General features: G+C 37.2%; 1 protein-coding gene and 2 pseudogenes across 1 annotated transcript; 1 reads left to right on the top strand and 2 right to left on the bottom strand.

Moving 5' to 3' along the window:
- Window positions 1-5674: 5674 nt before the first annotated feature.
- On the top strand, window positions 5675-7064 carry LOC107944851 (cytochrome P450 87A3-like; annotated as a pseudogene).
- On the bottom strand, window positions 6863-7862 carry LOC121223524 (putative non-specific lipid-transfer protein 14). The gene is made up of 3 exons (XM_041105130.1): window positions 7550-7862; window positions 7418-7472; window positions 6863-7264 (listed from the first exon to the last, which is right to left on the bottom strand). The coding sequence occupies exons 1-3, from the start codon at window positions 7845-7847 to the stop codon at window positions 7213-7215; spliced, it is 405 nt and encodes a 134-aa protein (XP_040961064.1). The 5' UTR covers window positions 7848-7862; the 3' UTR covers window positions 6863-7212.
- Window positions 7863-8961: 1099 nt separating this feature from the next.
- LOC121223297 (RHOMBOID-like protein 3) lies at window positions 8962-10806 on the bottom strand (annotated as a pseudogene).
- Between the last annotated feature and the right edge of the window lie 1968 nt (window positions 10807-12774).

Raw genomic sequence — 12774 nt, 5'->3', positions numbered from 1 at the left:
AGGATCAACAACATGAATTTTGTTTGAATTAATCAGTTATCTCCTTCACTTGGACTTTACAAATTCGTATTTCTATCAGGAATGCACCACATATCGTGTCTATGTTAAAAAGGTTGAAGACACATGCCAAAAAGATAAGAAGTTAAGCCATGTAGTGTCACAATGCTACTCGTTGAAAGGTAGTCTCTATCCTCTTTACAAAGAATTCATTTAAAGATGTTCATAAACTTACTGAATCATTATGTGCGCGGAAGCGTGTGAAAGAGTAAAATTATTGTACTAAAAAATCACCTAAGTTCAATTCCCAGGAAAGAGAGGTGGATCACGAGGATCGCTTACATACCAGATCTTTCCTAGCCAGAATATCCCTCTATCGTAATTTAATAGCACAATAAATTACTACAATGACACTTGCAAAATATGCAGAACAAAAAATAAAGAACATTAGAATTTTAACGAGGTTCAGCAAATTTTGCCTACGTCCTCGGGCACTACCAAATATATTTCACTCCAAAAATACAAGTGAAAGTTTACAAATAGGGAGAGAGAACAATTGCCTTAAGTAGAGAATGGCAAGTGTGGGATGAAGAAAGTAAGAAATGGTTAGGCCTATTTATAGTTGAGGTTCAAGGATCAACTTGCAATGTCCCTATACAATTAGGGACCAAACTTGCAATTATCCCATGCCAACTTTTAACCCAACTTGCCAACCAATTTTACTTTCTACTTTCGGTGCCCACCTTTTTGACTTTTCAAACAATGGGTGGGTTCCAATAATCTCCACCTTGAAGATTTGATTAGGATAATCTTATCTTCACACAATTCTTTCTGCCTTTGACAACAATACTTGATAGTGCCTTCTTCAACTGTTAAACTTGCAGGATATTAATCAAGTTCAAACAATGTTCGAACTTGGTTGATGTTACCACCTTGGTCATCATATCTGCGGGATTATCTGCAGTCTTGATCTTCTGAAGACAAATTTTCCCCTCTTCAATAATTTCCCGCACAAAATGGAATCGTACGTCGATATGTTTTGTACGTGCATGATAGACTTGATTCTTTGCTAAATGAATAGCACTTTGACTATCACAATACACGTTAATATGCTCCTGAACCAACCCCAAGGTTTTAGCCATACCTTGTAACCAAATAGCCTCCTTTACAGCCTCTGTTACAGCCATGTACTCGGCTTCTGTGGTTGACAATGCAACTGTAGACTGTAGTGTAGACTTCCAACTTATTGGTCCTCCAGCAAGTGTAAACACATAACCGGTGGTTGATCTTCGCTTGTCCAAATCACCGGCATAGTCAGAATCAACGTACCCAATAACACCTTTACCAAGTGTATTATCCTGCTTGAACAGTAATCCAACATCCACGGTCTTCTGAATATACCGTAGAATCCATTTCACAGCTTGCCAATGTCCTTTTCCAGGATTATGCATATACCTGCTCACTATACTAACTCCTGTGAAATGTCGGGTCTTGTACACACCATTGCATACATCAAGCTACCCACTGCATTAGAATACGGAACTTGCAACATGTATTCCGTTCCGTATTCATCGAAGGAGATAGTTGTGCAGAAAGCTTGAAATGAGAAGCCAACGGGGTACTTACAGGTTTGGTCTGCTCGTTCATGCCAAACTGCTGTAGTACTTTCTTCAAATACTGCTTCTGAGACAAGCTAACTCTGCCATGAGCTCTATCTCTACATATTTCCATGCCGAGAATCTTTTTAGCTTCTCCTAGATCTTTCATCTCAAACTCGAGATTGAGTTGAGTCTTCAATCTTTCAATCTCAACTTTGCTCTTAGATGCTATTAGCATATCATCAACATATAAGAGCAAGTATATGAAAGTTCCTTCTTGTAGCTTCTGAAAATACACGCAATGATCAAATTTACTTCTTGTGTACCTTTGCCCTTTCATGAACTGATCAAATCGCTTGTACCACTGCCTCGGAGATTGCTTCAATCCATAAGTGACTTTGTCAGTTTGCAAACCCAATTTTCTTTTCCAGCAACCTTGAATCCATCTGGCTGAGTCATATAGATTTCCTCTTCCAAATCACCGTGTAAAAACGCGGTCTTCACATCAAGCTGAACTAGTTCAAGATCATATTGCGCAACCAAGGCTAGCAAAATCCGAATAGACGAATGCTTCACAACTGGAGAAAACACTTCATTGTAGTCTATTCCTTCTTTCTGAGCGTAACCCTTTGCTACCAATCTAGCCTTGTATCGAATTTCATTTTTACCAGGAAATCCTTCCTTCTTTGCATATACCCATTTGCATCCAATTGTCTTCTTTCCCTTGGGCAGTCTCACCAACTCCCAAGTCCTATTTTTATGAAGAGACTGCATTTCTTCATTCATAGCTTGCTTCCACTTTACACCATCAGAGTTACTTATTGCTTCTGTGTAAGTGGAAGGAACATCATCATCTGCAATTGGAAGTGCATAGGCCACCATATCGTCAAAGCGAGCAGGCTTACGAATCTCTCTTCTTGGCCTCCTATATGCAATTGAATCTTGTTGCTGTAGAAGTTCTTGGGTCGAAACTTCTTCATCATTTGTTCTTTCAATATTAGCTGGATCATCATTAACCTTTTCAAACTCCACCTGCTGCAAAGTACTACTGGTTTTGTCATCCTTTTGTGAATCCTCGTTCTTCATCATGGTTGATTCATCAAAAGTTACATCTCTACTGAAAACAATCTTCCTTGTATCAGGACACCAGAGACGGTATCCTTTTACACCACCAGTTATACCCATGAATAATGCTTTCTTTGCTCTTGGGTCTAACTTAGATTCTTTTACATGATAATATGCAGTGGAACCAAAAACATGTAAAGAATCATAATCAGTAGCAGGTTTACCAGTCCACATCTCCATAGGAGTTTTTCCATTTATTGCAGCTGATGGCAATCGGTTAATTAGATGGCACGCGTATGTAACTGCCTCAGCCCAAAATTCCTTGCCCAATCCAGCATTGGACAACATACATCGAACTTTCTCCAGTATAGTCCGATTCATGCGTTCTGCCACCCCATTCTGCTGTGGTGTATCTCGAACAGTGAAGTGTCGCACAATGCCCTCATCTTGACATACTTGTAGAAATGGATCATTTTTGTACTCAGTACCATTATCTGATCGAAGTCGTTTGACCTTTCGACCTGTCTGAGTCTCCACCATCTTCTTCCACTTCAGAAATGCATCCAAAACTTCATTTTTTCTTTTCATTAGATACACCCATACTTTTCTTGAATAATCATCAAGAAAATGACAAAATAGTGCATACCTCCCAAAGAAGCCACTTTGGTAGGTCCCCACACATCACTGTGAACATAGTCCAGAATTCCTTTCGTATTGTGAATTGCTGAACCAAATTTTACCCTCGTCTGCTTGCCCAGAACACAATGTTCACAGAATTCCAATTTGCAAGAATTTGCACCTTTCAACAAGCCTTGCTTCGCCAAAGTCTGCAAAGCTTTTTCACCAGCATGTCCCAATCGCCTATGCCATAACCTGGTAGCCTCTGAATCTGCATCTTTCGCAGAAGCTGTTGATGTTGATCCAATAACTGTACTTCCATTTAAATAGTACAAGTTATTTCTTCTAGTGCCTTTCATCACCGTCAATACCCCAGCTACTACCTTTAGTAATCCATCTCTCAAAGTGATTGTGAGCCCTTTAGATTCTAGGGCCCCTAATGAGATGAGATTTTTCTTCAAACTGGGTACATAGCGAACATCTGTCAGAACTTGGATTGAGCCGTCATGGTTCTTCAATTTGATTGTACCTACACCCATTGTCTTACAGGCACTATCATTGCCCATAAAAACAACTCCACCTTCTAGTTCTTCAAGACTAGAAAACCAGTCCTTATTAGGACACATATGGTAAGTACATCCCGAATCCAATATCCACTCATCCGTTTGACATGCCATTGCCATGCCAACCAAGCTAAAGTCTGACTCCTCATCATGCTCCGCTACACATGCATTAGAAATAGACTTGCCCTTTTGTAACTTAGGACAATTCTTTTTCCAATGCCCTTTCTCACGACAAAAGGCACATTCATCTTTGGCGGGTCTCCCTTTGGACTTACCCCTTCTACCAGGTTTGCTGCTGTGTGAACGGCCTCTTACTGTTAAGACTTCTGCAGTTGTATCTCTGTGATCTCTTTTATCTTTCTTTCGAGTCTCAGATCTATACAACGCACTACAGACTGCATCAAATGTGATTGAATCTTTCCCATGAAGCAATGTGGTGGTAAGATGATCATATTCATCAGGAAGGGAATTCAACAACAATAATGCCTTGTCTTCATCTTCAAATTTCTCATCCAAATTTAGCAAGTCTGCTAAAATTTTATTGAATGAGTTCACATGGTCATTCATCGACATACCGGGTGCATACGTGAACCGAAAAAGTTTCTTTTTCATATAAAGCCTATTTTCAAGACTTTTCGTTAGAAACTTTTCTTCCAATGTATCCCACAGCTTCTTCGCTGATGTCTCCCTCATGACGGAGTACTTCTGCTCTTTGGCCAAACATAGGCGGATTGTACCACACGCCTGTCTATTGATCTTGGCCCACTCCTTGTCATCCATCTTGTCAGGTTTTTCTTCAAGGGCTATATCCAGCTCTTGCTGACATAAGACATCCAGGATCTCACACTGCCACATACCAAAATTATTGGTACCGTCAAATTTCTCTACTTCAAATTTTGCATTTGTCACAGTAGTCCTTGCTGATGACGATGCTACTGCCATTTTTCTCCTCAATCCCAACTACTGTATACGTGAACAGTACTGTATACGTGAATAGTGCCGTATACTTGAATAGTACTGTATACGTGAATAGTGCCGTATACGTGAATAGTGCCGTAAACGGTCGTATTCCCCAAGTACGAACCTGGCTCTGGTACCAATTGTTGCGCGGAAGCGTGTGAAAGAGTAAAATTATTGTACTGAAAAATCACACTAAGTTCAATTCCCAGGAAAGAGAGGTGGATCACGAGGATCGCTTACATACCAGATCTTTCCTAGCCAGAATATCCCTCTATCGTAATTTAATAGCACAATAAATCACTACAATGACACTTGCAAAATATGCAGAACAAAAATAAAGAACACTAGAATTTTAACGAGGTTCAGCAAATTTTGCCTACGTCCTCGGGCACTACCAAATATATTTCACTCCAAAAATACAAGTGAAAGTTTACAAATAGGGAGAGAGAACAATTGCCTTAAGTAGAGAATGACAAGTGTGGGATGAAGAAAGTAAGAAATGGTTAGGCCTATTTATAGTTGAGGTTCAAGGATCAACTTGCAATGTCCCTATACAATTAGGGACCAAAATTGCAATTATCCCATGCCAACTTTTAACCCAACTTGCCAACCAATTTTACTTTCTACTTTCGGTGCCCACCCTTTTTGACTTTTCAAACAATGGGTGGGTTCCAATAGCATGAATTGGTAATGTAAATTATGTAATGACACGTGAGGTTCGTTTATCATTGTCTTAATCGTTTTAAATTCTATATTTTCAGGTACGGTTCGTTGTTTAAAACTAGTTTGGTTGGTCGACAGATTGTTGTTTCCACTGATACTGATGTTAACCGTGTCATTTTCCAACAAAAAGGGAACTGGTTCAAAGTTGGTACATGGACAGCTTTGATGATATTGTCGGCAAGGAAAATGTTTTATCCAGTCATGGTTTTCTCCACAAGTGCCTTAGAAACTTGATTTTGAACCTGTTTGGCTCCGAATCCTTGAAAGAAAAACAAGTTTCTGAAATGGAGGAATTAACAAGCAAACATCTGCGGTTATGGTCTTGTCAACAACCTTCAGTGGAATTGAAACGGGCTATATCAACTCTATTATAACTTTGATTCCAAGTTCCAACACATTTTATTTGATTAAATTTAGCTAAAAATCATGATTCATGACAGGTTTTCTCTTTTCTTACAGATGATATATGATTTTACTGTGAGGAAGCTATCTGGTTGTAATAATGAGAAGCTAAGAGGATGCTCTTCAGCTTTCTTGGATGGTTTAATTTCTTTTCCTCTAAACATTCCGGGAACTGCTTACTGGAAATGTTTACAGGGTCGTAACAAAGCAATGAGGGTAATCAAATCATGTTGGAGGAGAGGCGTGGGACGTTAACAAAGAAACAAGACAAAGATTTTCTGGATGTGGCATTGGAAGAGATGAACAAAGCTGGAACCATCCTATCAGAACAGACAGCATTAGATTTGTTGTTTGCACTTCCTTTTGCTGCTTTTGAATCTGCATCTTCTGCTGTTGTATTAGCTCTTCAGTATCTTCAAAGCAACCCTCTGGCCCTAGCTGAACTGACATGCATGTCTCTCCCACCAGCAAGAACATGAAACAATTTTAAGGGAAAGAGAAACAAAGGATTCCGGGATCACTTGGAAAGAATATAAATCAATGACTTTCACACATATGGTGAGTTTGTTTAACACTATATATATAGATTTCACTACTGTTTCTTCACACAGAGGTTTAATATATAAATCAATGGCTTTTCATCAGGTTATCAATGAAACCATCAGGCTTGGAAATATTGTTCCTACAATTTTCAGGAAAGTGGTCAAAGATATAGAAATAAAGGGCAGGTTTAAGTCCAATAAACCAAATTCATCTATGTTTAATGTATATATGCTCATTTTTTATGAATTGTGGGTGGTACAGATTATAATATCCCTGCAGGTTGGATCATTTTGGCTTGTACACCAGCAGTTCATTTGAACCCCACGAAATACGAGGATCCACTTACATTCAATCCATGGCGATGGAAGGTGATTTAGTTGATTATTCCAAAGCTAATTTGAACACAATTTGGTTCTAATATTATTGGATTTAGAAACTAATTAGCATGAAAACAAGCAAGCAGGGGAGAGAATTGAATGCAGGTTCTAAATTCTTTATGGGGTTTGGTAGTGGTGTGAGACTTTGTGCTGGTGCCGAATTTGTGAAGCAGCAAATCTCTAGTTTCCTTCATCATTCGGTCACAAATTACAGGTAATACAAGTAACTTAAAACATAACATTCTATAATTAATGGTTCAACATGTAATAATATAGTACAAATTACAAGTGATTTAGGTGGACAGTGATGAAAGAAGGAATGGCTGTTCGATAGCCGGGACTGGTGTTTCCGGACGGTTTCCATGTTCAAATCTTGAACAAAAAATTCATATGAAACTGTTGAATGGTTAGAGCAAACCTGGATAAAAAAAAACCAGACATTGATCAAGAACATACTATGAAACAATGATGCTATGTCTAGCCTGCAACAGATGCTTGAAATAAACCGAAATTCAGACATAAACGCATGTAACGTGTTTGAATATAATCAAGCAATCATAAATTTCATTACCTTCTCCTTTCAACGCCACATTGCCACCACTTTGTGTACTCATCGTCACGGAACGCTGCATACATTACAATCGGTCATTGTCAAAAAGTGGTAACCAACAGTGACTATTCAAGACATAAAAGATATACATACAAGTTGCAGTCGGTATCAGGGCCGATGGTGAAACCGAGCGGGACACCACAAAGCCAGGCAACGTAGCGATAGCGGTGGAATTAGAATTGTTAGCGGTAACAAGCCCCATTAAGCACCCACAAAGTGATCTCCTATTGTCAGTGGAATGAGTCATCATGTAGAGGTTCGTGACAGCCTCGCAACATGGTGTACCAGGGTAAGGATCTGGTGAACCGTTGCTGATAAAGGTGGCACAGAACGAGATTAGTTCTCTCACGGTGGTGCACTCGACTGCTGAACCACCTATTGAGGTAGCCATGAAAGCAACATCAGTACTCGTATCATTGTTCTATGAGCCCCCATTCATATCTGTTTTTGGACCTGTTCCCTGCCAGTCTTTCCAGGTGAGTGAGTATATATCCTTGATTTAAATTTGGGTTGGTGTGCAATGACAAACGTGTGAGGTTACATGAAGGTTGAATGAGTATCTTACTTCTTTTTTTAAGTCCAGTTCAATCAATACAATAAAGTTCAAACTTAAACTACGGTTAGAACTATGGGATGAAATAGGGATTGTATGTATGTAGGTATATATGTATGTATGTATTTTTGCTTGCATCAACATTACCAACTCCAACTAGTATGTGTCAAACCATTAAGTAGATTTGTTACAAAGATGTATTTAAATATATAGATTGATCTCTCCATTTAGATTGCCATTGTCTCTTTGCTACCGAACCTTTTTTTGGCATAAAATAATATGGTGGGAATGAGATATTTTGCGCACACATATATATTGGTAAAAAGATTTCTCTTGGCCTTTTCTATTTCGGAAATAAGTAAATTAGTCCCTTTTAAAAAAATCGAAGTAATTTAATTTATGTCAATTTTAAAGTGAGTAATTAAGTTAATATCTTTCATCAATTAAGCATAATTTTGATTGGTATAATAGCAAATTTAGCCCTTGATGTTTACATATTTTGTTAATTTGATCTTGATTCTAAAAAAAATTAACAAATTTAGCCTCAACATTCACGTATTTATAAAAATATTGTAAGCTAAATTTGTTAAATCATGAGCAAATTGATAGAATTTGTAAATTATTAGAGCTAAATTTGTTATTATACTAATCAAATTATGTAAATTAACGAAAACATAAACGTTGTAATTAATTGTTATTAGTTGCTCACCTTCAAAATTAACATGGATTAAATTGCTCCGATTTTTTTGAGAGAGACTAAATTACTGAATCAAATTGGTTGGATTATATTTATACACAAATCATAAATGTAGTGTTTTAATTTTAAAAGTAACCCAAAGACAAAAAATAACACAGCACTCAAAATTACTCACTCACATTCCCTATAAGCTCTTTAACAATGAAATGATAAATTGCATTTACACAAAGAGATCAAAACAGAAAACAGCCAATGCTAGTTGTTTTGATTGCAATCCCATCTAGAGGTTGGGACACAGCTGAGGTAGTGACACCATGTGCAATATTCGTTTCCGTCTTCTTCCGAAACAACACTACCATGCTATGGCGAGTCTGCAAATTTAGCAACTATGTCAACAACCCAAACCAATTCAACTCGTCCCTATGTATGAATGGTGGGTTACTTACCCTACAACCAACAGCACAATGGAAGCTACCCACAAGACATATTGGTGAGCTTGTACTTCGATTTCAAACCAGTCCTGACTTGGATGTTCCCGTGTTCCAACCACCCTAATGAGGCCGAGGTAGTAGAATAAACCCGAGTAAAAATCCGGTTAAAACCCGCCGATATGCGTGAAATTATCAACGTGTGGCAAATCCCTATTGCTAGGTTAATCACAATGATGACCACAAGTGTTAGCAAAGCTGAAGCTGTGGATATAATAAGACCATTATAACACTAGCAGTCTAGCATGAGATTCAATGATCAATGAAAGCAGAACAGTTAAATAATGTTAGACCTTGTTTGTGTATATGGTCCAGTTTGTTATAAGTTCGGAAAGCATTGCGCCTAGAAGCCCGAAAAGAGCACCGGAGGCACCGACGGAGATGTTGTTACGGATAAATAGAGACGATAACACGCTTCCGCCGAATCCCGATACAAGATAGAGGATTCCAATCCGTACTGTGAATTTGTAACAACAAAATATCACATGATCTGCCATCGAAACTTAGTTCAATGTGTTAGATATGATACGTACCGAACCGAACTGTTGTTCAAGGCGTATTCCTATGAAGATGAGGCTTAGCATGTTGGCTAGAAGATGAATAACACCGGCATGTAACCAATACATGTTATAAGCCTCCATCCTTGATGGTTAATTACAACTTTAGTCCATTCAAGAGCTCCTAATTTTTTCAATCTATAAAAATAATGAAAATAAATATTCAGGCGATAAAAGTAACACGGAAGCCCTTGTATTAAGAGTTGGATTGCATTTTACCTCATTTGTATAAGAGTTGGATTGCATTTTACCTCATTTACTCAAGAAGTGGACAAATTAATATATTAGATGAAAGAGAAACTAGTCCCTCTATTGAGAATTTCATCAATTTCTATTGTTAAAAACTAATCCTGGATGTTAGAATGAGATAAACATGGTGTGCCAGTGTAATGTCTGATTATTCTATCAACTATACTAGTTTTTAGTAATAGAAATGGATAAAAATTTTACAGAATAACCTCTTTGATGTAATTTATATTAACCAATTTACTCATATTTAAGTAGAGGGAAGAAATACAATCTGACTCTTAAATTAGGGCCTCCATTATATTTTACCATATTCAAGCTAATGAAATTGCTAGGATAGCCATCAATATCAGGAAAGACATGATCAAATTAACAATTCCATGAACATTAATTTCAAATTTCAACTAATTAATTATCATTCAAGCAATTAAAGGTTAAATAAACCAGCAAATCAACATAACCAAGCTCAAACACAGCTAGAAAACATTTCCAACAATTAAATTCAACAAAATCAAGCAGAAAGAAAGGGAATAAGTGAATTTACGTGGAAGAAGAGGGACCGAACAGGGGATTCTCTCTCAAAGGCTCAAAAGAAAAACGACCAAGAAACCTGGCAACGCACTTGCCTACAAGCTTGTGCTTAGGACAATTATTGACATACATAACAACTACAAAGACAGCAACGTTAGCCACCAGGAAGACAGGCACCAACCATGATGTCCATTGAGGTTCTGTATCGTCTATCATGTAAGTAGATGATGATATGTAACTGCCGCCGCTGCTATCATTAAAGCTATTGCTGTTTCTCTTTGCCCTCCTCCTCTGTTTTCTATATCACCCCCTGCCATTTTACTCTGTTTCCCCAAACCAAAAAGAGTCCTTTTTTTTTGGATTTGGCTTCTTCTATGTATCCTGAAAGCCTGAAACTTTAACTTGATTATTTGTTTTTTCTTTTGAAAAGATCAGTTTTTAATGATGGTGGTGGAGAGGGGGTTTAATTAGAGAGCTATGGAGGAGACGTGAAGGGAGTGGGACTTCTGGTTTTTTTTTTTTGTTCTTTATTTCTTCTTTTTTTTTTGGGGTCTTTTCTTTGTTATTTCTAGGTTTTGTCTTGCACATAACTTATCACGGATTCAGAATTTTCCACTGTATATCTATCCCATTCATCTATAAGTAAATTTTTCTTTTTTTTGGAATCAAGAAAATGGTAATTCACAGTATATTATTCTATTTAAAAGTAAAAAGAAAGGATAATTTTTCATTTCATTTCAACCTTTCAACCCTCGTACCCTACACTGTATATTTATTTTTATTATGTACCATTTTGAAGAATATGTGCTCTTAGTTGTTTGGTTAGATATTCTCCGACTTATATAATTTCACCCAATTTTTACACATCATTGATGAAGAACAAATCGTCAGAAAATTCACCAGTTCAACTGTATGAGTTTCTTCAACCAACTTATGATCGTCATCTATAAGTACACTTTCCGTTTTACATATTTTCTAACTTTGCTTGCACAGTAGCCATCGCATGGAGTAGTTGAGAAGAAAATCAAGAAAGAACCGCATGGCCTACATTCTTGAACCATAGGTCTAAATCTCGATGGAGGAGAGAAACTGAGAGCCTACTTTACTGCCCTTTCATCCCAACTAGTTACGCAAAGCATACATTGAAAACGAACCCCATATTAAAAAATTTCAGGCGCTTAATTTAATATACTATTTGGTAGGATTCATTATATCATAAAAATAATCCTTTCACAAAATGAACACTCAATCAATATTATAGTTCTGACCTTTGACTCTGCTGCAGATCCAACATTTTAAAAAAAATATAAGAGAATGTAAGTGTTCAATAGGCTTCTTATATCTTTCACTTCCTCTGTTACAGTAATTTTGCTACTCCATCCTGTCTTTTGAGGTGTGCTTGTTTCTTTTCATGCTACCTTGCAGGCCATCAACGCAAACGAACACATGGATGCTGTGCATTGCTAGTGTACGCAACCGTCAAGTATCATCATCATGATGTCCACGTGATCAACGGCGGTGATTCACCATACGCGTCACTCTATTAACAGTGGGAATCATTTGAACTGTTAACCCCTGCACCATTCAGAAAACAAAGCTGCACTTATCACATAGCTGTAGCACCTCACTAGTAGGTGCCTTCATAGTCAAGTTACATATATATATGATGGACCAGCTATATTGCTTACCAGTGTATGCATCTGTCTTTGAATGTTAGATCAACTGTTTTTGATTTAGAGTTATTTCTAGGCTGGTCTTACTGTGCAGATAATGTATATTTGCTTAAGGGTTTTTACTAATTTTTTTTTCTAACTACATATCACTAAACTATTAATAAATTTACGTTCTGATCACTTAACTTCAAAAACTTTCAAATAGTCAATGACTATTTATAAGTTTTCATTTAAGTTGCTAACTATTTGAAGTTTTTTATTGAGTCACTTAGGTTGCTAAGTTTTTTTTAATAAAAAGGTCGGCTACTAAGCTGCAAGTAGACATACCTTAGATCTAAGTCGAATTGACATTTAGTGTTGAAGATCAAAGAAGAAGTCTTTGGATTTTGGTTTGGTAATAATCATAACATTCAAAGTTGTTTCACAAAAAAACATCTGAACTATAGAGAGACGGATAAAGAGAACTTATCAATTCATGTAGGTGTGTGAATAGAGAAGGCCATATAATAAAAATTTTACAATCAAGTAACTTAAGAAACTTTCAAATAGTGCATATACTATTTGTAACTTTTA

Source organism: Gossypium hirsutum, chromosome D11 (assembly GCF_007990345.1).
Source record: "Gossypium hirsutum isolate 1008001.06 chromosome D11, Gossypium_hirsutum_v2.1, whole genome shotgun sequence".
Classification (NCBI taxonomy): domain Eukaryota; kingdom Viridiplantae; phylum Streptophyta; class Magnoliopsida; order Malvales; family Malvaceae; genus Gossypium; species Gossypium hirsutum.
Note: the sequence above shows the minus strand (reverse complement) of the source record. Positions and strands in the feature narration are given on the sequence as shown.